Source organism: Dasypus novemcinctus, chromosome 2 (assembly GCF_030445035.2).
Source record: "Dasypus novemcinctus isolate mDasNov1 chromosome 2, mDasNov1.1.hap2, whole genome shotgun sequence".
NCBI lineage: Eukaryota > Metazoa > Chordata > Mammalia > Cingulata > Dasypodidae > Dasypus > Dasypus novemcinctus.
The window spans coordinates 167133914-167161235 of NC_080674.1; the positions used below are offsets into that span (position 1 = coordinate 167133914).

Here is a 27322-nt window from a genome sequence, read left to right on the forward strand (position 1 = left end):
TGGGCTATGATGTGGACCATTGACTATGGGGTGCAGTGATGCTCAGAGATGAACTTACCAGGTGCAATGGATGTATCACGATGATGGGAGAGAGTGTTGCTGTGGGGGGAGTGGGGGGCGGGGGCGGTGGGGTTGAATGGGACCTCATATATTTTTTTTAATGTAATTAAAAAAATAAATAAATAAATAAATTTTTAAAAAAATAAATAAATAAAATAAAGTGGTAAAAAAAAATTAAAACTCAAATGCCTAACTGGTTAAAAAAAAAAAAAAAAAAAAAAAAAAGAAAATCTTAGAAACAAGCAATGTCTCAACACACCCAAATGCTCTCAGGCACCTTGGGTCCAGAAAGACCCAAATTTCTCAATAAAAATCTGGAGGCAGAATTAAATTTTATTTGGTTTAATTTTAAAATTGATAGACCAACTTTAGGAGCAGGCATGAATGGTCAAAAATCAATTTGTGAGAGGTTGAACCTCTTGGAATTTCTGCTTTGGGAATTCAAAATTTAAAAGCTGTGAACAGATAAAATATTGCAAGTCCTCAATTTTTTCAATCTAAAGAGATCAGAAACTCCCTTCTTTTCAAAATCTACGGGGTCTATGTTGGCAACTCTGGAAGAAAAAGTCTAAGGCACTTCCAAAAGCAAGCCTGACATTCAATCTTACCAATCTGCTTCTAGTTCTCTAAAGTTCTCACTTGCCATCCCCTGTGCCCCTGACAGTAACTTTTTCTTCTTTCTTTTCCTTCTACCATCTTTTCCAATATAAGTAGTCAGTGTAGAGTGGCTCTCACCCTGAAAGCCAGGCTTCCAGTCTGGCTTGCTGCCATACTCCACTGTAGACCTTGACCCTGAAAAACCCACCTAGCCTATCTTTCTATGTAAAATCAGTGTTTTCCAAACTTCCCATGTAAAGAATTGTCCAAGGTCCTTGTTTAAAATATAAGGCACCAAACAGATAGAATTATAAAGGGGAATGAGAAGGAGAAACAGGAAAACATTGCTATGCTTAAAATAATTTTGTTTATTGCTAAAGAAAATGGAGAAAATAATTCAATCGATTACAGAAGTATGTAAATGGAAAAGCGAAATTCTGCCTCTTGACCATTTGTCCCATGGAAGTAACCATAATAATTTGGATACATTTTTAGGCAAAAAACAAAATTGGCATCGACCATATATTTGTTCTAGAACCATTTTTTTTCTTTAACTTAACAGGTATAGCATTCTTCCCTGACAAGGAATGTAAGCTCTACGAGGGCAGGATTTGTCTGCTTCATTCACTGCCATATTTCTAGGGGCTAGAACCATGTCTGGCCCAAAGTAGATGCCAATAAATGCTCACTGAATGAATGAATGAACACATTCCTTCCTATCAGATCATCTTCAAGTTCCATTGGGGCAGGGATGTGTCTGTTTGGTTCTCCACTAGAGTTTTAGCACCTCATAGACTGAATATACAAATGGACAACAACCAGACCATATATAAAAAACAAAACTCTGACCCACAATCTGCAGCAACCAGTCCAAGAAGTCAAACTACAACCTCTGTAGCAATTGGCCCCAAACGGTCAGGACTTAATGACTGTTAGATTCCCTAATTTTTGCCCCAGCTTCCAATTTAGGACCAATTAGAGAAAGTCAAATATGCTCCCCTAACCAATCACATAAGATGCCCTGCTTCTAGTTAGCCACTTCCAGCTTCCCTGTGCCAGTAGTCTCCAGTCCGGGCATACCTAAAGCCTTCCCTTTTTCCACTATAAAGCTTTCACACTCCTCTGCCAGCCTTTGAACCTCTGCCAAATGCAGGTGATGGTGCTGGCTCTCTTGTTATAGCAAGCTCTGAATAAACACTTTTGGCTTGTTCTCCTTTAAGTGATCTCCATTTATTTCCACACACCAAACATAATATCTAGAGGCACAGTAAGCATTTAACAAATGTTTCTTAAATCAGTATAAAAGTACAATAAAATTCCCTAATTTTTTTTAACTAATTCTTTTTAACAGGAGTATTGACATACCACAACATAACTAACTCTTCTCCTATTGAGGCAAAAAGTCTCTCACAAATAGCATACACATCCTATGTGGTAGGTTGAATTGTGTGCCCCAACAAACACACGTTCTTAGTCTTAATTCACCTCCCTGTGGGTGTGAATCATTGCAAATAGGACTTTTAGATGTTATTTTAAGTTGAAGTGTAGTGAACTGAGCCAGGGTGGGCATTCATCCAGATTACTGGAGACTTTATAAAGAGAAGCAAGAAGTCACAGAAGGCAGAGAGGAGTGGACATCGCCACATGAGGGAAGGCAGAAACACAAGCCAAGGAACCCCAAGGACTGCCAGCAACCTGCGCCAGAGCGCTACAGTCCTCAGGGAGAAAGCAAGCTTCACCAGGATCTTGATTTTGGGCTTCTAGCCTCAAAACCATGAGCCAATAAATTCCTGTAGTTTAAGCCAACCTATTGTGAATATTTTTCATAATAGCCTGGAAAACAAGACAACTTTATTTAAGGCTTTTTGTAGGTTAAGAATCCCTTTTGGGGGAGGGACTATTGATCTGATCCATATGTGCTCTGAATTTTTTTCCTTCTGGAATTTTGTGCCTTTACAACATTGGCGATTAATCCTTCAGCTTGTTTGACAGTTGCCATCTATACCTCATTTTGTAAAATGATCTCCTTTGCATATCTCCCTCTAAAAGGCCAGTGCTTTCCGAAACTGTCTAGATGTAGTCCAAACACTGTGGTTCTCACTATAAGACTGTCGGTAAGAGTTCTAGAAACACACAAGTAGGCTACTGCATCCTGGGTGACGGACATCTTTTGCATGAGCGCTGTAGCAGTTCAACCATCCCTTGGGGACGGAGCAGACAGTTTTCAGGTAGTGACGCGTCCATATTGTTGATTCGTTTTTATGTGCTGAGGGGGCCTCAGCAGAAAACGGGAAACAGATATGAGGGAGAGTAACAACCTCCTGAGGGCCTGAGAGGGCTATGCTGTTGAGAAACGAAGGTCACTTTGGTCCAGATAAGAGCACATATGAGAGTTGTGGATTATTTATGAATTCTTCAAGAACTGAAGTTACTGAGTCAGGCTCTGAATGAGCACTCCAGGGGGAAAGTCTTTATTTCCAGAAAGCTACCTTTCTGTTTACTTAATTTTCTCACTCAAAAGATACATAGTAAGTTCCTAATATGAGTTAGAGCCATGGCAGACACTGGAGGAGGCGGCAAAGACAAGTCTCGTCTCCTCTGTCCTGGAACTTAAGCCTAGGGACTTTCCATTAAAGGAGCTAACATTGAAAAACACATTTTCAGAGGCCTTTGTCTTCTTTCCACCAGGAAACAGAATCTGAGTCCCAATCTCTGCTTCTTCTTCTGTGAAATAAACAGTTCCAGTTCTCTCCATGAATGGAGAAGTTGGTCAGCGATATTTCCCTTTGAGTGCACCCCACACAAGTCTTGGTTACAAACACGCAGCACACTTCCTTTTTCCCCAGGATTGTCGATCTCTTCACACACCTGCCAGGCAGTCTACTTAAATGAGGCAAGGGGAGCAATTACTATTTTGAGAGGCAACATTCAAAGAAGTAAACCTTGAGGCTCAGAGGGAACCTTCAATCATTTATTCCTAGTCTAGTCGTTTCTGAACTTTATATGGGTCACAGATCTCTTTGAAAATCAGTGACCCTTTTAAGCCTTTACCAAAATAAGTGCACATATCTTAGCATACAATTTTCCCTGCATTTTCAGAAGTCCCATGGACACAACTGTATGCCTGAATTTCCCAGAACTCCGGAGACGTCCTATTAAGAACTGTTCATCTATATAGAAGCCCATTGCAGCTCTAAAACTCCCAATTAGTAGTTTCTGAGTTGGGTAATGACTGCCTGTCTAACTTCAGTGCAGGTCAGAGTCAATATCCCTGTTGAGTCAATTCCCTTCAGCAAATGGGGAAACTCTGCCCTGTGGCCTTGGATAGAACCCCTAAAACCAGTCACCTGACACATTTCATAGTTTTTGAAAAAGATAATAACAAGCACAAAAATGAAGTGGTGGGTCCAATGGCATGAGATTCCAGAGACTTGAGAGGTGACAACAGAGGTTGTCAGGGTCATTGCTCACTGCTGACATAGCAGTAATATTCATTTGGATCCTCTATTTCGTAAATGTTTTCCTCAATGGTGTAGATGTTTTCTTCTGCATGAATCCTTTCTGCTACTGCATTTGCTATCCCTGAGGAAGAGAGGTTGGCCATAGAGATGAGGCTGTGGAAATAAAACATTACCCTTGAGTTAGGCCTTCCTAAGGCAATATAGAATAAGGTTAAAAGAATGGGCTTTGCTGAAGAGACAGCAGCAAAATACAGCAAGTGATACTTGATTGGGAGGGAAGGAAGGGGAAGTTATAAAATACAGATTAAATAATTTGGGGGAACAATTGAGGAAATATGAATTAATGTCAGGTTTTTTAGGTATAAAAATGGTATTATAATGAAATATCTAGAATAAGCAAATTCACAAAGACAGAAAGTTGATTCAAGGTTTTCAAGGGCTAGGGGATGGCAGGGGGAATAGGGGTCTATTGCTTATAGGTATTCTGCGTGGGGTAATGGAAGAGTTTTGGTAATGGATGTTGGTGATGGTAACACAATATTGTGAAAATAATTAATACCACTAAATTATATACTTAAAAATAATAAAAAGGGGAAATGTTATGTTATATATATGTAAAAAAATTTTAAATGGCATGTATTACCTAAAGAAAAACCTTCGTTCTTTGGAGGTACAGACTAAAGTATTTAAATGTAGTGTCAAAATGTCTGCAACTTCCTTACAAGTGGTTCAGAAAAAATTATGTATATAAATAGATAATCAGTTAAAGCAATTGTTTCAAAATGTTAAATAGTGAGTTTAAGCGAAGGATTCTATTGTTCCTTGTATTGTTATTGCAATCTTCTGTGATCTTAAATAGTTTCAAAAGGAAGGAGAAAAATAAATGAATATGCTCTGTATCCAATCAGGCTTGAATTTGAATTTTGGCTCTGTCACTTCCCAGCATATGACATTGGACAAGTTAGTTATTCTTTCTTTTTTTTTTTTTATTCATTCATTCAAGAAATACTTATTGTGTCATACATTATTCTAGGCAGCTGAAGAAAAAACAGTGAACAAAACACATAAAAACTGGTGGAAGTTGCACATTAGTACAAAAACCCAGTGGAAGTGGCATTTTAGTAGGTATGATGGTTAAGTTCATGTATCAACATAGCTAGGTTATGGTGTGAGGATATTTCATGGATTTAAACCATTGGTAAGTTGATTGCATCTATAGCTGATTACATCTAGAGTCAACTGAGGAGAATGCCTCCAATGTTGATTCATACAATCAGTTCACAACCTGAAAGGGAGAAGTGATGGTTTCAGTAGTCAGAAGGAAGAATGTCCATCTCTACTTCAGCCAGCCAGCTTCTCCTGGGAAATTCACAGAAACCTTTCACTGAATTTCCCAGCTTGTGTCCTGCTCTATATAATTTGGAACTGTGCATCCCAGTCACATGAGCCAATTCCTATAATAAATCTCATAATATTTACATATATCCTGTTGGTTCTGTTTTCCTGGAGAACCCTGATTAAGCAATAAGCTTTGTGGCCCAGGGATGTCATCTGTAATATGGTAATAATATGAGTTCTACCTCCCAGGGTTGATGTGAGGAGCATTTATTCATTCAGTAATCAAATATGTGTCAGGGACTGTGATAGAAGATATATCAAATTTTCCATGGAGTTTACAATTTACAGATAAGCCATTAATCAAATAATTTCACAAATAATGAATTAATGCATGTAAATATTACCTAATAATATTATTACATTGCTAAATATCTGCCTTAATAAAGAATACTAACATCCAAAACCATCAATAATTAAATATTTTATTTGATCTTACTTGCCTTTTCATGGCAGGCTATTTTGGCTTCATAAACACTGTTTTTACTTAGTCTTAAGTTACCAGTGGTTTATATAGATTCAATGGACAGAATCACTTTTTCTTGATATATATTATTTTCCATTCATGCACCAAATGTCACTCAAATTTAGTTAAAAAGTTACACAAGGTATTTCATTTGGAGTGGGGGGTCAGGAATGGAGACTAACACAGGTATATAGTAGACCAGTAGTCCTCAATTCTGACTGCACACAGAATCACCTGGAAAGCTTTTTTTTAAAAAAAAAATACCTATGCTTGGGCCTCAGCCCCAGAGATTGGATTGCTCTGGGGTGGGCCCTACATATGCTTAAGTGCCCCAGGTGATTCTAATAGGATACCAGAGTTGAAAAGGCCTGGGCTAGACTGTAAAGTTTCTAAGAGTAGATTCTGTGTTTCTTGTTCACTTCTATAATCCCATTGCCCAGGCCAGAGCCTGACTGTGGTAGGTGCTCAATCAGTTAAAAGTTTAGTTCACTGGAAAAAAACATTAATATAGAGATAAGTGTGCAATTCCAATCAATGGGGCATAAATTCTATAACTTCAGAAGGAAGGAACCTAAGGGGATCAGTTCAAGTCACATGTTAATTCCCATTTCATCATCTAGGCCTAGATCAAAAAGGAAGTATAAGCTTAGATCCCAAAGCTCCAGGACAGGACTTCTTAGAGCAAAAATCTCAGACATATTAGAGTAGGGTCCTCCAAGATTCCCACCCCTCTCCACTCCACTCCATTATCCTTACCTTGAATTCTGTAACTTCTTTTTACTATAAGAATACCCTAGGCAAAAGGGGGAAGAAAAGTCAATGAAAATGCTTTCATAAAATAAATATGAAATAAATTAAATGGGCTCACTGGAAGCAAGAGTTATTTTGCAAAATCTGGTCTCACCTTAGATTGAATTAAATCTAACTCCCATTATGTGTCTTGGTTTATTACAGGGGCCATGCTAAAAAGTAATATACATTTCTCTTATTTAATAAATATTACAGAGCATCCGCTATGTGTCTGTCAATTTGTTAAGCACCAGAGACACAAAGCTGATATATAAGCCCTGATTCATGGAGTTTGTGTTCTAGTGGAAGAGAAATAAAAATAATAATAAATAAATAGAAAAATTATTTCAAATGGTGATGTGTTATTAAAGAAACCAACAAGGTACTGATGTAAATAACAGAGAGGGCGATCAGAGAAGATTTCTCAAAGTTTAAGCTGAGCTCTGAAAAAGAAAGAGTCCGCCAAGTCAAGAGCCTGGAGGATCATTCCAGGTAGAGCAAGCCCCTGGTAAAGAGCTTGATGCATGTGTATCTGGATCTGGAAATATGACTGGAGCAAGGGAGTGGCCCAAGATAAGGTCTGAGAGATAGGATGGGGCTAGATACTAGAGGCTCTTTTAAGTCATAAAAGTTCCTCTAGGACCTTTTTTTAATAATTATTTGAAGCCAGTAGGAAACCATTGAAAAGCAGGGATATTATAGGATTTGTTTTTAAATAAGACTACTCTAGCTAACATATGGAGAAGGATTAGAAGGAAGAATAAAGAAATGAGTTAAGTTAAGAAGAGTTAATGGTGATTTGGAGTAAGATGGTGGCCTGGAGAAATACTGAAGAGTGAATGGATTTTTGATAGATTTCAGAGAAAGACTAAAACTGGATTGTACATTAGGAGTCAAGAAAGAGAAGATTCAAGGATGACTTCTGACTTCCTGGATTAAGCAAACCAGATGGGGGGAAGACAAGGGAGAAGTTGGATTCTGCAAAGGTATAAAGAACCTAGAGTTCCACTTTAGACAGGTTAAATCTGTGAGACTGTGAGATGTCTAAATGGAGATACCAGATGGACAGCTGGAAAAGCAGCTGGAGAAAGAAATCGGGAGTCAAAGGTCAACTTAAACAGATATTTAAATCCATGAGAATATGTCATCACCTAAAGGATATAGAGCAGAGGTTCTTAGCCCTGTTTGTTCCATGGATCCCTTTGTCAGTCAGGTGATGAATACTACTGTAATTTATTGATTATATACATTCATAAATGAAGGAAATGCTAGAGTTCAGTTAGAGGTCAGAGAAAATAAAGTTGATTTTTTCAATTCAAGTTCATAGACCCCTGAAATCTTTCCACGGACCCCTGGTTAAGAACTTCTGGAGCAGAGAGAAGAAAAGGGCCTGCCCTCAAGAATCTCAATATCTAGAGGTCTGGCAGAAGAGGAGAAATCAGCAAAGATGACTGAAAAGGGGTTGCCAAGGATATAGGAGAGTGATATTTCAGAAGCCAATAAAAAAAATGGACTTTCTAGAATGAATGGGGGTCAACTTGGTTGGGTATTGATGAAAGACTGACTGTAATGAAGACAGATAAGGTGGAAGGGGGTGGTTTTGCGGGGGTTGGGGGTGATAGTTGTGCAGGAATCTGAGTGGGATTGATGGTTCTGGAGTGTGAGGATGAGCAGTATTGGGGGGTTAGACTACCCATGGAATTGGGGGGAAGGCTGAAGGAAGGAGCTGGTGAACTCTGGGGAGATGGAGGTCTATGGTTGAAATACAATAATGGGCATGTTCTTTTGGCAACTATGGCAGGAGAGGGTCACTGGTACAGGGGTTGGTGGTGAGAGGATGTAGGGGAAAGGGTGCATCCTGGCCAAACAGGGATAGTTTGTCACATCACACACGGTCCATTGTTGTGTATTCATAAGAAAGACAGTTATTATCTACTAAGCCCTAGGGATCCAATGCCTTGGCTTCTGCCCTCAGAGAGAAGAGAATATATCACAATTATAAAAGGATGTGAGGCTTTGAGGATGAGAGAAGTGTTCAGATCTTGATAGTGGTGATGGTTTCATACAGTCATATGTTGAAATTCATCATGGTATATTTTAAATATGCAACTTATTGTACATTAATTCAACTTTAATAAAGTTTTTTTGTTTTTTAAATTAAGATAAGGAACGTGAGGGGAAAGTACGTGCTGAGTGCCATGATGGAGGAAAACACAAATACAGTAGCCCTGGTCATGACCAGTGTTAAAGGGACTGGCTCCTTCTCTCTAAAGAGCTTTACCTGAGAAACAGAGAAAAATGCACAGAAAAATGGTTTTTTTTCTGTTGTTGCTGTTGTGTTTCTAATTAATCCAGCTATGTACACAAATTAAAGTGATTAGTTTTCTTAAATAAATAAATAAAAATAAGAGAACCAGAACTGGAATCATACTGCTTAGACTTGAATTCTGGCTCTGTTACTGATTGTGAAACCGTGGGAAGGTGGCTTACTCTCTCTAAGCTTCATTTTCCTCCACTGTACAATGGGGCTAATAATACTACATATCTTATAAGATGAGGAAGAGGATAAAACAACATTTAGTACAGTACCTGCCTGACACAGATAAGTGTGGAATGAAAGTTAGCTATTAATAATCATTAATGTTAGCGTTTGGAAGGAGAATTAAAGGTTAGTAGAGAGTATCTAATCAGCTGTAGGTATAACTATAAACTTATGTTTTGCATCTAGGTTTGTGCTGGTTCCAATATTAACACTTTCTTACCAGAAAGGGAGGGAAATAATATCAAACAACTTACATTTGAGAATTAAAACACCCAAGATGAGAGAGAAAGCCAGCCCAGCTGCTCCGATATAGATGCTCATTCTCGTGGTCATTCCAGAGTTGTGTAACCCATGAGCCAATGAAGGCCTTTCCTATGGACACACAAACAGACTTCAAGCACTAAATAGCCAGAAATTGGTTATGTATTCAGTCAGTCTTACGACCTGTGAATCGGACAATCCCTTTTACAGCATTACAGGATTGCAGGGACCTTGAAAATCACCCTTGTGTTGCCTGCCCCCTTCAAGACAAACCTCAAACCATCCCAAGAAAGGAGTAACTTAATCTTGGGAGTTATGAAGGAAATAAAATGTACCTTTCCGTGCTGTGGGAAGAGAAAGAGCTCTTAGTAAATCAATATCCCCTCAGTCTCTCCTCACCCCTGCCCCCACAACTAAAATGGGCTCTAGGGTAGAGTGTTCATTCTTCCAAAGCCCCTGGTGTTGCCCAGGAGTCTCGGATTGGTCTAAATTTAGTGTCCTGTAAAACTCCAATTTTCACAGAAGGGCAGTGGTTTAAGAGCCAGGACTTTGCAGCCAGACAGTTGTGGGTTCAAATCCCAGCTCTGACACCAGGAGCTGAGAAACATTGTAAAGCCATTGTACAAATTAAGTGACAAAAAATATTAAACGTTTAATATAAGGCCTAGTACATGGTGACTGTTCAACCAATGGTAGCTATTATTATTATTGCTCTAATTAATTTGATTTTCCAATAACTAAGAATCACCCAGAAAATCCTTCTGTTTCAAAACTAATAGCCATGTTCCTCCCTTAAAAACCATAATAATAAACACTTTTAAAGCCTAAGGTTTGAGGAAATTAAATCCTCTATTCATCCAACACACATTTACTACAGAAGTGTTACACCTCCATTCACAGAAGGCACTGACGCCCCTGTGTGTTCAGCGTTGCCGGCTCACAGAGGCACTGAGAGGCAGCCCTTATTCGCAGGGAAGGGAGGGACAAACACACCAAAGCAGAGCCTCAGCCAGGAATGCACAAGTAGGAGAGTAAGTTAAATGAATGCTGACACCTCGATATGTCCTCAAAGACTTTAAGTTACTGCAGCCAGCTGGCTTGCTAGTGGTTTGCCCTTTTACTCTGAGAAGGTTGGAGGCACTAAAACTGTGGTTAATTGAAGTATTGCTGTATTTATATTTAGATATATAAATTCTTGGCTTAGAATATCCCTCACTGGTATCTTACATATAAAGAATATCAAACAAGTGATGTTTCCCAGGCATGCTCATTAAGTTTGCAATAGAAGCAAGAAGAAATACATGCTAGGGAGACAGTGTCTTTGAACCCTCCATGGGGGCACACAGTTGTTAAATTTAAGAAGAGGGACAAAAGGAGAAAACGATAATCCTACAGCAGCTGCTACTCCCTCCTTCCCTCCCTTCCTTTTTTGGTTTTTGAACACTTACTCCTTGCCAGACCCTGTGCCATGCACTCATGCCATCCTTGCACCAGGCCTACAGTCAGAACTGATAGCATCAACGTTTTACAGCTGAGAAATCTGAAGCTAAGGGAGGTTAAGGCACTTTCCCAATGGCTGGGTGGGCAGGAAGGAAAGCTGAAGCCAAACTTTCTTTTCTCCAACTTGAGCACTATGTTAGCTCACAAATGTAAAACAAAAAAAAAAGACGTTACTTACTGTTTGATTATTATCATGGAAGGCTCCTCGTGTTTGTATCTCTGCTGCAAACAGCCAAGAGAATAATTAAGAATGTTTTATCTAAGTGTTAAAAAAAAAATCTTAAAGATCCCTATAATCTTATTTGAAAGTTATTTTTTTTAAATGAGGCCAGATAGAACACATCTACTCCATACTCATCAAAATGATTAATTGGGAGGCCAATGACACTTCACTGAACACTTAAATCAACTTTAAGATGAACCCTATTACTTTTGTTTTATGAAATGTAGACTTCAGTCTCAGAGACAGATAAAGTAGATACAACCCCAGGTATTGGTCCTTTTGAGGGCTAAAGAGACTCACAGGTTCTATGGTCACGGCAGATGGGGTTCACTGCCATGTCAGTTGGCCATTCATTCTTTGGAGCTGGTGTTTCTGCGTGATGGAGCTGGACTCAGATGTGATCTCTTTTCACAAGCCTTTCATGCTACTTTACTGGAATTGTTGTTGGTGCTGGGGTTTAAGATATATCTAGGGGATTTGAATCTCTGGACTGACAATATGACAGCCAGGCCCTGAGCCTCAACAGACTTCAGCTCCTACACACTGATTTATTGGACTTACCCTGATGTGGGCTATGGGTGGAAGGCTCTTTGTCTCTTCAGAGATAACTAAGTTGTTTGACTTGTGGGTGTGAAATGGTAAGAGGCTGCAGTCCTGCTCTTAGGGACCAGCAGGCTCCAGTCCCAGGAAATGTTTAACAAAGCAAGGGCTATAAACTTTAAGTATTTAGGGGAAATGCAAAAACCAAGGCTTATCTAAAATGTCTGGAGTCCTTGCTAAAAGCTTACCTAAGATGTGAAAGAGATATATGCTAATTGAAGCCTATTGAGAACTGAAACAAAGGGACCATTTGGCCTTTCCTCTCTGTATAAAAGACGTTTGAAAATCTTGTTCGGAGCTCGGGATTCAAACTGAAAGCTCCCGAGTCCGGCCGGCCGTCAATAAACCATTTTTCCTTCTCAAAATCATTCCTGAGTCCTGGCCTCTCTATACTAAAATAATTGAACTTCTCTTAAATTCCACAACATTAATGGCGACCACGAAGGGACAATAAATGAAGGCCAGAGACGGTAGCATTTTGCTGCCCCTTCCAAATCCCCGAGGAAGCCGGGAGGACTCGGGTGAACCCCAAATCTGGGCGCCCCTGGATTAAATTTAATCCAGAAAAGATGTGGGCTCCACCAGAATCTTCCCGACAAAAATCGAGGGCAATGGAAGGTCTGAAGAGAAAGATTCTGGGAACGAAAAAGAACTCCGAACATGGAAGAAGGTAAGACTCCCCGGGTGAGCACAGTCTGGAAGGCCCTAGCTTTAATTGCTAGGAAGGGGAGGCTGATCACCTCCCGAGAGAACCCTAGTAGCCCCAGAAGGCTGGGGGGAAGCCGTTCTCTCTAGGCTTGAGAAAAGGAGGAAAACCGGGGAAAAGCCCTGGTGTTTTGGGTTTGTCTAACTGCATGTTAGAATCTGGTACTGGTCTTATATCCACTAAAGGAGTTGAGTCTCGATTTTAATAGGAAGGGTACTTATAGGTTCGAGTCCTAATATCCTGGAAATTGGTCTAGATTAAGGAAAACAAAACTTGGTTACAGGAAAATGGATCGGCTTTTCTGGTGGAGCTTGGTCTGGGTGTAAAGTTTAAACAGTGGAAAAGTCTAGCTGGAATCTTTTGTTATGGTGCTAATTTGTGAATGAATTTGCTTTATACCAAATGTTAAGTGTTCTGAGGTTTGTGATGGCTGTGGGGGCAGCCGTGGTGAAAATAAATATATAAACTTGTGAGTCAGATTAGTGACCTTTGTGCTTCTGTCTGTGTCAGCTCAATGTTAGTGTTGGAGTTGTGTCCTTACATGAAGTAGAATTACAGCTGAGCTGGAGCCCTCCCTTGCCATTGGCAAGGGGGTGAAATGATTCTGGGGCAAAAGCTGAGGAGTCTAGATGTTTGTGCATGTTCTGGTGTCTTGTCTCTGGTCTGGCCCTTTGCGGGGGCTTGGAGGCCATCTGTGTCCGCGCCAAGCACCCAAGTCTGTTGGGAATGTCCCAGTCAGGGTGGCTGGGTTCCTGGGAGAGTTGCCAAATTTGAGTAGGTTCTGTCTGCCCATTTTGGCTGAAAGCTGGAAAGGGGGGAGCGGCTTGCCCCTTTCCAGTGAGTCCACCCTTCTATTCATAAGCTGCATTCCTGTTTGTTGTGCACCCGACTGCCTGGAAGGGGGGGGAAGTGAAGGAGGTGAAAAGCAGAATCAGAATAAATGCAGTAAAGTTCCCTCCTTAGGGTGTCAAAGCCAAAATACGTTTGCATTCTGCTCAGGTTCTTAGAAGGTATTGTAGTAACCTTAAGTAAGAGAATGTGTTCTGTGAAGGTAAACTTTGTATTAAGGGTATAAATAATTATAAAAGTTTTACAAAGCATTGTTTAAGGTATTTAAGTGGCTAATTGCAGAAAGTCATTATTGAACAAAACTGAATTGATAATAATAATAAAAGGCAATTTTATAACAAACTTATTCGGCAGCCAATCTCCCCTGCCAACTTGCTTCCAAAAAAACTGTTTCTGGTATTACATGCTACTAAGTATTTAAAGTGAAGAAAAGTTCATTATTTTAACAAACTTGTTTAGTATTAATGGCAATTATATGTTGTAAGAAGTTTGCCTGGTAACTTAGTATGTGGGATATATGGAGTGTGTTTTTATTGTTAAGGTAACAGAAGGTGATTTTGTCCTAAGATAAAAAGATTGATTATTGGAAAGAGTAGAGTGTGGGACAGAACCTGAATGAATACTGAAAGTGTAGAAGGTTTGTGGAAGGGAAATTTTTATGATTAAATTGAGTAAGATCAATATACAAAGAAAATATTTTATCAATAGCTTCTTGTGCTTTAACCTCATCATATCCTCAATGTTTGAAGAAGAGTCTTACCTCTTTTAAAAGAACATTTTATGTTCTAGAAATCAAATCCTGAAAAGAAGCCTTTTATTTCAAACTAACTGCAAGAGATTTATTCTTTCACTTTAAAGGAAAAATTAAAGTAATGGTTAAGTTCATTTAATATGTTATAAGTTGAATGAAAGGTATTTAAAGGTGTTATAAAATTAATAGGTTTTAAAAAAATTAATAAAAACTGTAACTAAGAGTTAAAATCATTTATAAATGCATTTATATTATAAAACAGTGGAAAGACAATAACTAAGATTATAGCTGGGTGAATTTAGACTGAAACTATTATTTAAGTGTAAATTCTACACTAACCTTTCCTTTGTTTATGGTTACTTCATGCCTAACCTCACCCTTTGCCTTTGCCTATGGTTATTTCATAATTGAGAAGAGCTGGGACATCACTGTCTCCTCTCCTGGTATTAGTAACCCTTTCTCTCATGAATTCAAGTGTAAACTAAATAAATTGCTGCCTGATAGAATAAGGTTAAATGGCCACTGGAGTTTTATTATCTCCAAAAACAAAAAGGGGGGTGGAGGGGGAGAAGTCTCCTGCCTTGACGGTCAGTGTTCCTAAGAGTGGCAATTCATGAGAGAAAGCAGTCTGTCTCCCTGAGGCTTCAAATAGCCTCAGTAAATATATATAAAATTAATCTTGTTGCTTATCCAAAATTCTGCTAATTTCAAGGTAAAATATGAAGTTCTAAAACAAAATGGTGCTAAGGCATTGAGAACATTTTGGTTATTACAATCCATTAAGTAAGAAAGAAAATTCTTGTGGTAAACTGCATGGTCATAGTGCAAATTAAGAAGAGTTTCAAAAGTCTTTGAAAAGTTTAAAGTAACTAAAGTCATGTTGTTGTGTCAAACTATTCATGTCTGCCTATTTGCTCAAATTGTTAAAAATTAAATATGCAGTTATATTTATAAATATTCTTAAAGCCCAAATTGAACTAAGCAGGATGAAAAAGTCATAGAAATCTGATTATGGAAACAATTGAGAAAGGGCCTCCTCTTTGCAAGAGCTTTTAAGGCAAGACTAGGTGTGGCAGATTAAACCTATCTACTAGGCTAGGGAATTAAGAATCAGTTTGCCTGGTAATTTCCCAGTTTAAACCTTTGTCAGCCATAAATTGGAAAAAAACAAAACAAAACAAAGATTAGGTTAATTTTCACAGAAGAAAAATGTTGATGTAACCCGGCGGCCTGCTGCCTCAGTCTCCCACTCCCGGGTTGGACAGCAGTGGAGGAGACCAGTTTAGGCCAGTCCTATGGGCAGTGGAAGGATGCCCAAGAAGGAGCTAACTAAGTCGGTGCCATTTCAGCACTAAATTCTATTCCTTATTTGACAAAGGGGGGAGCAGGTAAAAACTAAAATGGTTGGAATGTGATAGAAGAAGCAGTTAAATCAAACTTTTGCGTGGGAAAGTTAAATCTCAGATAAGCTGTAACTTCTGAAGTATCCAATCTATGGAAAAACAGGAAGAGCTTGCATGCTAGGCTTAGGGGTATAAATTGTGTCATTTTTCTTTGTTCGGGGCACCAGCCATATCTGGCTCTGCGCCCCTTCTTGCAAGATTGAGAATAAAGTATTTTCTTCTCCACAATCTGGTGAGCCTTATTTTCTTCCAGAAGATTTCTTTCCAACAAAATAAGGTAATTAGTGGCTCTATTAACAAATTTCAGTAAGTAAAGGAAAGTCCATAAAAACTATGGAGAGATCTTTCCTGGGTTATGATTTTTAAAAAATTAAGTAATTGTGTAATGTGTTTTGAAACCTGGTAGTCAGTATGCATGTGTTTTAAAACCTGGTAGTCAGTTATGCTTTTAAATTAATAATTTTCATAACTTAAAGAAAAGAAGTTTTTAGCTTCCTGTAAGGGAAAAAGAGAACATTCCTTGCATAAACTATTATGGTTTCAATTTTATTTTTGAGTGTAATCTCCCATAGTTAATTTATAAACTAAATTAACATTATGTACGAAATCTTTAGTGAGTGAAATTAGGCTGAAGGAAAAAGATTGTAGATATGCTCTCTTAAATAAAGAGTAAATTTCTTTCATTGGTAATTGTAATTTAGTAAGTTTATCTAAACATGAGGTGGCTAGTCAATGTGGTTATAGTCAATTACAAAGAGTTTGTAAAACATCTTCCAAACTGAAAATGTTTAAATAGTTCTAGTTGTAGAAGTCATTGTTAACTAAAGAAACTTAGATTGGTATTGGTAGCAGAAATAACTTCATGATAATAAACCTGTCTGAAGGCCACTGCAAAATACACATTTAAGTAAATGGTAATAAAAAGTTGTCTTGATTCTATTGGAAATATTCTGTTTTCATTCTAACAATGAAAAATAATATTTTTCCTCTATTACTAAAGTAAAGTACCTACTGTTATCTTCATAGTAAAATTGTGTAAGTAAATAGTCATTTGATATATGTATTGCATTAAGTTGTTTAAAATATATATAAAGCAAGGAATAAACTTTAACATTGTCAAACTCTTGTGCATTCGAACCAGGCCTTGTATACATTACAGGTGGCCTCTCCATGTGAGTTATTGGCTAGGCTGGTCACTGACCCCTCAATTAAAAATATGTGCTATATCAGTCTCTGGTTCTGCTCCTGAAGTCGATGGAAACTATATTGCAGTTTCAAGCTCCTGCAAGCAATAATGACTCGGTACAGCCAAGTGTACAATGGATATCGCCTCCAGACTGGCACTGTTCCATGGTGCCAGAGAGCACTATGCACCAGGCTAGTAGAATACTGGAAAATCTCTGGAATACTGGAAGGATGCTGCAACTTGCTCACTGCGTTGAAGAACATGCTAAGTGGAGCCATGATACCAGGAGACTGTAAGTAAAACTTAAACACAATTGGCATTATGGCCTGCTCTCATGGAGAGATAACATGTAAAGTATTACAAACCTGAAACTCAAAACTAATAATGGCAACTCTGAATCCTTATGCATTAAGTAATACATTAGTTAATATTAAGTGCTGTACTTTTATCCTGTACTAAATATATGCCTAATAATTGTAATGTTATCTTTTCTATTTTGGATCAAGTGCAGAAGTATATTAGACATGTTAAATTCCTGGTAAAATCATTTTCTAAACAGTTAATAACATGTCTATAGAATAAGGTGGCAGTCTCAGCCAGTCTCAGTTAGCAAAAGTGAGGCTTGCTTGCTGATGGTGAGTCACCTATTGAACAAGTCAAAATTGCTAGAAATTGTACAATGAAAACCAAGGTGTAAAAATCTTTATTCTGTAGTTCTGATCACTCCCACAGGTGAAAACTAAGAATATTTCCAAATTAGTGTTCTAATCCTGAGTGAAGCCAGTTGCCCAAGGAGTGCCAGTTCACCAGGAGCATCTGACAAAGCGAATGAGTGTCAATCATTGAACAGCTTGGAATGTGTCTTCAGACAAAGCTAAGTGTCTGTTGCAATTTCTCTCTAAAGATGGATAACTTAAAAAAGAACATATATGCTGTTCCCACCAGCTTTTAAGGAATGCCATCTTTATAGGCACCTAACCTTGTCTACCTCTGTAATCCAATGTGTCCTCTTTTAAAAACAGGTATTCCAAAATTTTAATTAAGTTTGTTTCTTTCAGAGTGAGCATCTTATTAACCATATGAAAACTTCATCCAACTTCGTACAGAATGCCAGATCCATCTTCCTCCAGTTAGAATAAATTAAAGAGTTTTACACCTTATTAGGCAATGACTACAGCCCATGGCCAGCAGGAAGCAGTTACAGAAAAGAGATCGTCTCCCTTCAGCACCCCTTTTAAATTAAAGGTGTAAACTCTTTAAGAGTAAAATAAAAGTAATAGATGGATCTGGAACCTGACTGGAAATCCACGTGAGTGCCAGTGGCAGCAGAATAACTGCGGGAGGCCCCTGCCCAAGATTCTGCTGTCCAGAATGAAAAGTTCTAAACTTCTAAAAACGGTCCTTGATGCTGTACTAAAGACTGATAAATAATCAGTCAAGACAACAAACAGTCATCCACCTCATAGCTACAACAATAATTATGCCAAAGCTTAGCAAGTTAATCTTTGGCAGAAAGGGGGGAATGATGTGGGCTATGGGTGGAAGGCTCTTTGTCTCTTCAGAGATAACTAAGTTGTTTGACTTGTGGGTGTGAAATGGTAAGAGGCTGCAGTCCTGCTCTTAGGGACCAGCAGGCTCCAGTCCCAGGAAATGTTTAACAAAGCAAGGGCTATAAACTTTAAGTATTTAGGGGAAATGCAAAAACCAAGGCTTATCTAAAATGTCTGGAGTCCTTGCTAAAAGCTTACCTAAGATGTGAAAGAGATATATGCTAATTGAAGCCTATTGAGAACTGAAACAAAGGGACCATTTGGCCTTTCCTCTCTGTATAAAAGACGTTTGAAAATCTTGTTCGGAGCTCGGGATTCAAACTGAAAGCTCCCGAGTCCGGCCGGCCGTCAATAAACCATTTTTCCTTCTCAAAATCATTCCTGAGTCCTGGCCTCTCTATACTAAAATAATTGAACTTCTCTTAAATTCCACAACAACCCCACTCAGCTAACATGGAGTTGAAGAATGTCAACCACCACACCATGGAGCCTAGAGTGCCTACAACTGAAAGCAGGAGATTGCATCCAGTATCCATGTGGAATCTAAGCCCCCTCTTGACATAGATGTGGAATGGACACAACCAAGCCAAGGTCCACAGGAAGGAGGAATACAGTAAGGAATACAATAAGGATTAGAGTGGACTTGATGATATTCTATTCATGAACTACTGTGGTTAATAATCGAGAAAATATGGCATTGGTGTGGAGAAAGTGGCCATGGTGGCTGCTGGGTGTGGGGAATGGGAGGAAGAGATGAGATGCGGAGGCATTTTCGGGACATGGAGTTGTCCTGGGTGGTGCTCCAGGGACAATTGCTAGACATTGTATGTCCTCCCATGGCCCACTGGATGGAACGTGGGAGAGTGTGGGCTATGGTGTGGACCCAGGCCATGGGGTGCAGCGATGCCCAGAGATGTACTCAGCAGATCCAATGGATGTGTCATGATGATGGGGGAGAGTGTTACTGTGGCGGGAGTGGTGGGGTGGGGGCGGTGGGGGTGAATGGGGACCTCATTTTTTTTAATGCAATATTTTTTTAAACATGAATAAATTGAGTAGAATTTGGAAAAAAAAAAAAAAAGAAATGGAGACTTCTGCTAGGAAGGCCAGTATATAAGAGAATATTGAACAAGTGGCTTGTTTTGTCCACAGGCCCCTAATGGGTCTACAAAAACCCAACAACACTGACAACCCTCAGGCATTATACTCTGATTAGACTAGACAATAAAAGTGAATTTTCTTGAAAAAGTTTAACATTTTCTTTTTAATAGAGACAGGGTATTTTAGTGCCTAAAAAATGTAAATAATAATAAATGTAGCTACAATTTGCCGTGAGCCAGGCATTGTGATAAAACTCTTTAAGAGAAGGATCTTGTTTAACATTCAGTACAACTATCTTTAAATAGGGGATACTAGGCCTATCAACAGGTGAAGAAGCTGAGAATTAGTGAAGTTTTGTGACTTACCCAAGGTCACACCACTTAGGGAGTGAAAGACCTTGCAACTAGGTCAGCATCATTCTAAGAATATACTCATGAATAACCAACTGCCTTCAGTAACCTTCACCACAGTGTCTTCCATTTTCACTACCACTAAGAAGAGGGCCACATTGCTCAGCTGCCAACCCACCATCTTCCTTCTTCATCTAATTGTTTACTTATTCATCAGCCTATCCATTTAATGAATGTGTATTAAGTCCAGCAGAAAAAGCAGAGAACAAGATGGGCACCAACTCTGCTTGACTTACGGGTATTGCATTCTAAAAATAGAGTGGAGAAAAAAAAGCTGACTCATTTTACTGACTCAGTCAGAGTCTCTGAAATGCCTTAAATGCCACGGTCAACCTCTTGGTTTAAAAGTCGAAACTCCTTAATGTGTACAAAGGGTGTGACTAATCACTGGTTTAACAGACTATGATTTTAACATTACAGAGGCATAGTATTAGCCTAAAAGTTGTTTTGTTTTTTTTTTAAGGTGAGGAATTATCTTCCATTGACCAAAGGGGCTTTAAAGTATAAAAACAACATTGGTGGAACTACAACATAAACATGAATTTTCACGCAAGATTTTCTAGTGTAAATCCAGTTTCGGCTTCCCTGTAATTATTTTTCTTGGTCTAATTTGACAACACTGTAAGACTTTTTTCAAAACTTCATTTTGCTGTGAAAATGATCAGTAAAATAGAGGTGGCTGGATAGAGTGGGGTTGGGATTTGAGGGTCTTGAAATGATATAAACATAATATTTATTTAGCACTTATGTACTAGCTGTGGTGCTTAGCACTTTTTACATACAATCTCACATAAATCTTAAATTATTATTTAATCCTCAAGAAACATATATATTATTTTCATCACTTTTCTAATAAAGTAACTGAGTCTCAAAGACACACTTTGCCCAATATCATATAGCAATTAATTGGCAAAACTAGTGTTCAAACCAGGTCTAACTCCAGAGCTGAGCCCTCGCCCATGACCCAGTTCTTCCTCCTTTAAATGGAAGAGAGATTGTATATGTTCTGTTTTCATGATAGGTTTTAAGAATTTCCAGGACCCATAGAATTCTTACATTTTAAGGTTCCACTTCACTTTATATCAACCATATTAAATGTACCCACATCCCAAATTAAGTAAGAAGTATATATAACAATGTAAGATTTGACTTAGGTGACTAATAGATGTATCAAATATTATAGATGTGCCAGTAAATATTAATTTTTATTTTTTATTCTGTTTTCTTATTTTGGAGACATTGCTTTATCTTTCCCAATTTCTCATATTTTCTCAGACCTTTGAAAAACTCAGAGATTCTAGGTACTGTATCTATATTTCCTGATGCAACTTTGCCTCCCTAAAGGGAAGAAACTAAGGAGTAAAAACTAAAGGAGAGGGAATCAGATTTGACTCAACTGATAGAGCGTCTGCCTACTACATGGGAGGTCCAAGGTTCAAACCCAGGGCCTCCTGACCCGTGTGATGAGCTGGTCCACGCACAGTGCTGACACGCGCAAGGAGTGCCGTGCCACACAGGCATGTCCCCCACGTAGGAGAGCCCCATGTGCAAGGAGTGCACCCTGTAAGGAGAGCCATCCCACGTGAAAAAAGCGCAGCCTGCCCAGGAGTGGCACCGCACACACAGAGAGCTGATGCAGCAAGATGACGCAACAAAAAGAGCCAAGGATTCCCGGTGCCGCTGACAAGAATACAAGTGGACACAGAAGAACACACAGTGAATGGACACAGAGAGCAGACAACTGGGGGGAGGGGAAAGGAAGAGAAATAAATAAAAAATAAATCTTAAAAAAAAAACTAAAGGGTAGAGGATGTAGCTCAAGTAGTTGAGCGTGTGCTTCTCACATATAAGACCCTCAATTCAATCCCCAGTACCTTCTAAAAACAAACAAACAAACAAAAACCCAGCTCCTATTATGGAGTAGATGTAGCTTGGTGGTTGAGCACTTGCTTCCAATGTACATGGTCCTAGGTTCAATCCCAGGAACCTGCTTAAAAAAAAAAAAAAAAACCAAGGGGAAGGAGGTTTCTCTCCAATGTATGGACAGCAATCTATCTAATAAAGAAATGCACTGCCTCATGAGGAAGTGAACCTTCACCAAGGGTGGCATGTGAGCAGATAGTGAATACTCACTTGGTGATGGCATAAAAAGCCCTAAAGCACAGGATGGCAATGTGGGACTAAATAAGGAAGTCAGGGGAAGTCTCTTCTAAGTCTGTAGTTGTGGGATTCTTTAAAATATAACAATGGCATGCTATAAATATCTATATGAGACTTAATTAGCCTATATGAATGCTACAAATTGAGCTGTGTCCCCTACAAAGACATGTTCAAGTCCTAACCCCTGTTCCTGTGGATGAAAACTCATTTGTAAATAGGATCGCTGAAAAAATTATTAGTTAAGGTGAAGTCAAACTGAATCAGGGTGTGTCTTAATCCAATATGACTGGATTTCCTATAAGCAGAGAAAATTTGGACACAGGAATAGGAGACAGAGAGAAAAAACAGATGGCCACACGACAGAGGTAGAGATAGAATTACAGATTGTGGGCAAGCTACCTCCAAAATGCTACCATCTTCAGAGAAAGCCAATACCTTGATTTTGAACTTCTAGCCTCCAAAAGTGTGACACAATAAATTTCTATTGTTTAAACCAGCCAGTAGTTGTTACAGTAGCCCTGGCAAACTAAGACACCACCATATATCATTTTTCTCACTAATTGCATAAGAGATGTTGACTATCAATTGCTAAAACACAATCAGAGTGAATTTTTTGGGAACTAAAGTTAATAAGTAAAACAATGACAGCTACCATCTGAGTGCTTTCTATGGGTCAGGTGCTAAACTGGGAGTTTTGCATGCATTATTATCTTTTCAGCAATCCCATGAAGTAGGCACTATAAGTACCCTGACTGGAGAGCTGAGGAAGCCAAGCCCCAGAGAGTTTGTGCAATTTCACTGAGTTTGCACTGCTAGTTAGAAGAGGTGAAATTAACTCTCCTTGTGCCTGGGTGACGTTACTTAACCACAACCTCATTCTGCCTCTGGGGCTTCCTGCTAATATTAATATTACTGACAAGAGCACTCACTATGACCAGACATTGGCCTAAGCACTTCAGAATTACTTTCTTATTTAAAGTCTCATCAGTCTCCAGTAAGGTGGGTCTATCTCTTATTAACCTCGCTTTACAAAAGAAAAGACTGCACTCCAGAGAGTTTAGGAGAGACCAGAAGTCTTGATGGGAAATACTTAAGCTTAACCTCCTTGATCAAAGTGGCCCAAGGTCCTTCCCTCCTGGAGCAGAATGGGAAAGTCTTTGCTGAATTACATGAAGAACTTAGCTGCTCCTTAGCTGCTTCTGAGGTTGGAATGCAGGAAGCTGTTGGGCTTTATTCCAGTTAGAAAGGATTCCAGAAATCACCTCATTCAACCTAGTAGTCCTTAAAGGCCAATGTATGGGCTGGGGTCAATTAGTCCTCATCAGCCCAGGATAAATCAGGAAAATGAGGACAATGTAATGAGTTTTCCATTAGATTAAATTTATTTAATTTAAAGGACTTTTTTCTTTTGTCATTTTTCTTTTTCTTTTTGTAATGCAATGCTGGCAATCGTAGAAGAAGTTTTTTTCCCTTGCATGGTAAAATATGTAAATCATCAAAATTCTTTTTTTGGAGGTAGAAATTTTATAAGGCCATAAAATTCAAAAAATCTCTGAGCCCACTCCTTAGACAGAAGAACAAGCTGAGATCCAGAGAAGCAAAAGGCCCAGGTCCCACAGCTGGTTCTGGCCAGTCCAGGATCATAACTCAGATCTTTTGTTTCCAGCACAGGTTTGTTTCTACCACCTCCCTCACCCCCAGCACTATCCCAGAAGCACAGCAACAAACATGCCTCCACTCTCAAATGGTTTTCTCTTTGCTTTTCCATATTCAAAACCCTCTGAACTCTGAAACCAGCTAAAGACTTTCTTCTAAACCCCAGGTATGATTACCTGAGCTGTGACCTTCAGTGGTGAGCATCCTTGGAAAGCCTGCAGTGAAGTCCCTCTGTGGCGTCTGGGCAGTGGCGACCTTGGCTATTGTCAAAAACCAACATAAAATGAGACTTCTCTGAGAGCAGAGAGCTTGTTGCAGGGAATCAAAAGAGCAGCAGAAAAAAATATATGAAACACGAACAGTGAAGAAAACATATCCTCAACTTCTGAACCTTCCTGGACACCTTAAAAGGTTTGACAAAGATGAGTAGGGTAGTACTGGTAACTACCCTAATGGCCATGGGAAGTTAAGGACTGTGCATAAGACATGATATTGTATAAAACTTTCAATACGTATTTTCCTTAATCTTGGGTGTTTTGTTGTTGTTGTTGTTGTTGTTGTTGTTGTCACAGAGTTTAAATACCTTGCCCAAGACTATCAGCTAGTAAGCAGTAGAACTGGATTTGAACTCACCTCAATGTGCCACAAAGTACCTGCTCAACAAATCTTAAAACATACACAACACACATATATAAAATGCACACATGTGCGCACACACGTAGAACAGTGCTTCTCAATCCTGGCTGCAAACTAGAATCACCGGGGGTCAGCTTTGCAAACTATCGGTGCTCAGGCTTTACCTCCAGAGAAGCTGATTTCTCTGGTTTTGGGGGTGGGAGGGTGGGCATGCATAGGATTCTAATGAGAAGTCAGGGTGTAGACCCACAGGCTTGCCTCTCATTCTTTAGCTTCTGTCAGTGGCCTTTAAAATAGATGGAGGGTATTAAACATGGCCAGGCATCACTGCTGGGAATTGTTAAAGCTTAGCTCTTGGGGCTGGACCAAGACTGCCATAACTTCCCTTTGTCTTGACTGAACTTTAGACAGGCTTCCCCTGACCCCAGGCCCCTGTCCTCCCTCTTATCCTGGCCCTTACAATCGAGATGCCAGTGAAGTTTCTAACTAGGTAATTGCTTCTCTTCCTCTTCTTCCCTCCCAGTCCCCACAGAATTCAAGTGGCCTAATTACCACAAGGGAAAACATTTCCAACCAAGTGGTCCTGATTGCCACCTCAGAAAACCCCTCTCCCATCCCGGCGATCAACCCCCTTACTGTCTTCCAGTGCTTGTCCTCCAACCCACTCCCAGAACTTACAAAGCTTCAACAAAGAGTTGAGTTCTGCTCTCTGTCTCTTGCTAGGACAGCCCCTGAACAAAGTCACCCTTGTTTGTGTTGTCCAGTGAAGTTTTTTCTTCGACAGGGCCCACCCCAAGAGGCTGTAATTATGCACATTAGAGTGGGACCAGTCAGTGTATTGAATATTATCCACAGGTGACTCATGCATAAAGAAGGCAAGCAAGCAAAAGTCCACTCACCGGGTTTGATGACCAACTCCAGATTTGACTTTTCATCATTCATCAGGCCTGGGAATTGGATCCGGCAGCAATAGGTCCCACTGTCTGCTAAAGTCACCTTCTCTATGGTCAGGGACACGTTCCCTTCCTGTAAATTCCCCTTTAGCTGGTATCTCTTGGATGTCTGATAGCTCACGATCCTTCCATTGGTACTGAGCAACTTATTGTGACAGTCAAGCATAGGACAGGATCCCTGGCCCCAGCACACAGGCACAAGATCCTCTGAGGAGGTCGGATAGTAGATGCAGGGCAACAGAGCATTCTGACCTGCCTCTACAGTGTATTCACCTTCCAAGGACCCTGGAAAAGAGGGAGAGAGCAAGGTCCAAGCAATGAGTAAAGTCAGATCCACTAGGAAAACTTAAGGGAATGGATAAAGAGGAAATTACTGTCCTGTTTGGAGAATGGTCTGCTATGACAGTGATTCTCAGACTTGAACAGATATCAGAACCACCAAGAAGCCTTGTTAAAACACATGTCCCTGGGCCCTGCCTCTAGAGTTCCTGATTCAGTAGGTCTGAGTGAGCTCTGAGAATCTGTAGCTCTAAGAAGTTCCCAGGAAATGATAATAATGCTAGCCCAGGGTCTCACTATGAGAACCATGGGCCCAAGAGAGAATTGTGGCCCAGTCCTGTGAACACCAGAAAAAGGAAAAGCACTGATAGAAATTGAGAATTGGAAAATGGGTAATTGTCAGCCAGGAAAATGGCTCACCCATATGGATTAGTTGTCAAGGATGGGTAGCTATCCTTACACAAATCTCTTCCTTTCTAAGCACCAGGGACACAGTAAATAAAAACAGTTGGCTGAATAAGAAGTTTGTAAATTTGAAACCTCTCACAGTCGTTTAAAATTAAATCATTTTTTAAAAATAAGGTATGTAAATGGGAAAACATGCAAATGGTATAAAAGGTATATGAAAACTAAGACATCCTCCCCAAACTCTTTTACATTTCCTTGCTCCCCTTCCTGGAGTCTATACGTTAACAAGTGTCTGTGTATTCTTGTTCCAACACATACAAATAGAAGCCTAATACATGCATCATTTGGTTCCTTGCTTTTTCCCAATTATCACCTTACCTTGGAGACATTCCATGTCAGTTTGTTTAGTCCGCCTCACACTATCATGATATACCATGTTTCATTTGCCCAGTTCCCCATTGGTGGAATCTAGGTTGCTTTCAAACTTTTGTCATTCCAACATTACAATGCCTATCCCTGCATTATCTGTATCCCATACCATATCATCACTTGTAAAAGTCCCATGCTCAAACTTACTTGTAAGTAGCAGCAGCAGCAGGACAAAGTTGAAGGAAAGATGCAAAAACATGTGTTCTACAAAAGAAAAGTCAGAGATCAGCTTTGTTTAGGTGCAGTTTTAATTCTCCTGTTGAACTTGGGATTTCCTCCAACTGTCTCCCCCACAAAAATCACATAAGAGGTTGTTGCTCTATCTGAGGGCCAGCCAGTGCAGCATGGCATCTGTCTACCAGTGATTCCTATAGTAACACTGTCAAGTCTACAGACACATCAAAGGAAACTTTGACAAGTGACTCACGTCCGGTAAGGCTTCTGATATTCAGCTTATTGGTATCAACAAAGAGGAAGCAACACTTCAGAGGAAGAAAAGTGTTATTCAGTCACAGCAAGTAGAGAGAGCACTCTAATATCTCCAATGAGGTAGTTCTCCACCTGAAATGGATCACATGGTGGTTCAGCTGGATTCCAGGGAACTCAAGGTGGGATCATATCATTCATGCATTCATTCAGCCCGGTCAATCCATTAGGCTTGTGGCCAATATTTATGAAGCACTGACTAAGTGTCAGGCATGGACAAGGAGCCGAAGACTAAGGCAATGAATGACATGTTCCTTATCTTCACATTTATGGGCCCGTTCCACCCCAGTCATGAGCCTAAATTCTTATCCTTGTCCTAACACAAATTAGGTTGTTCCTATAACCTTGCTGGACCTCGGTTTCCCCATTTATAAAATGAGGAAATTGTGTTAAAAATACATGCATAGCTTCCTGTTCAAATAGTCTCACTTTGACCTAAACTTTCAACCTCTTTAATTCAGGAAA

At 39.5% G+C, this 27322-nt stretch overlaps 1 protein-coding gene across 1 annotated transcript; it reads right to left on the minus strand.

Annotated features, from left to right (window-relative positions):
- Positions 1-1005: 1005 nt before the first annotated feature.
- On the minus strand, positions 1006-26932 carry HAVCR2 (hepatitis A virus cellular receptor 2). The gene is made up of 7 exons (XM_058281380.1): positions 26519-26932; positions 25202-25540; positions 23843-23926; positions 11250-11293; positions 9565-9682; positions 6736-6772; positions 1006-4271 (listed from the first exon to the last, which is right to left on the minus strand). Exons 1-7 carry the CDS (start codon positions 26568-26570, stop codon positions 4118-4120), a joined length of 828 nt encoding a protein of 275 aa, XP_058137363.1. The 5' UTR covers positions 26571-26932; the 3' UTR covers positions 1006-4117.
- Between the last annotated feature and the right edge of the window lie 390 nt (positions 26933-27322).

Bases quoted from the DNA above. Each gene is read 5' to 3' on its own strand.
- HAVCR2 (XM_058281380.1), bottom strand. From the start codon at position 26,570: ATGTTTTTGCATCTTTCCTTCAACTTTGTCCTGCTGCTGCTGCTACTT. The intron at 23,927-25,201 runs GTGAGTGGACTT...TTTTGACAATAG, and splicing joins GGAGTTGGTCATCAAACCCG to CCAAGGTCGCCACTGCCCAG. The intron at 9,683-11,249 runs GTAAGTAACGTC...GTGTGTCCATAG, and splicing joins TCCATGATAATAATCAAACA to GAAAGGCCTTCATTGGCTCA.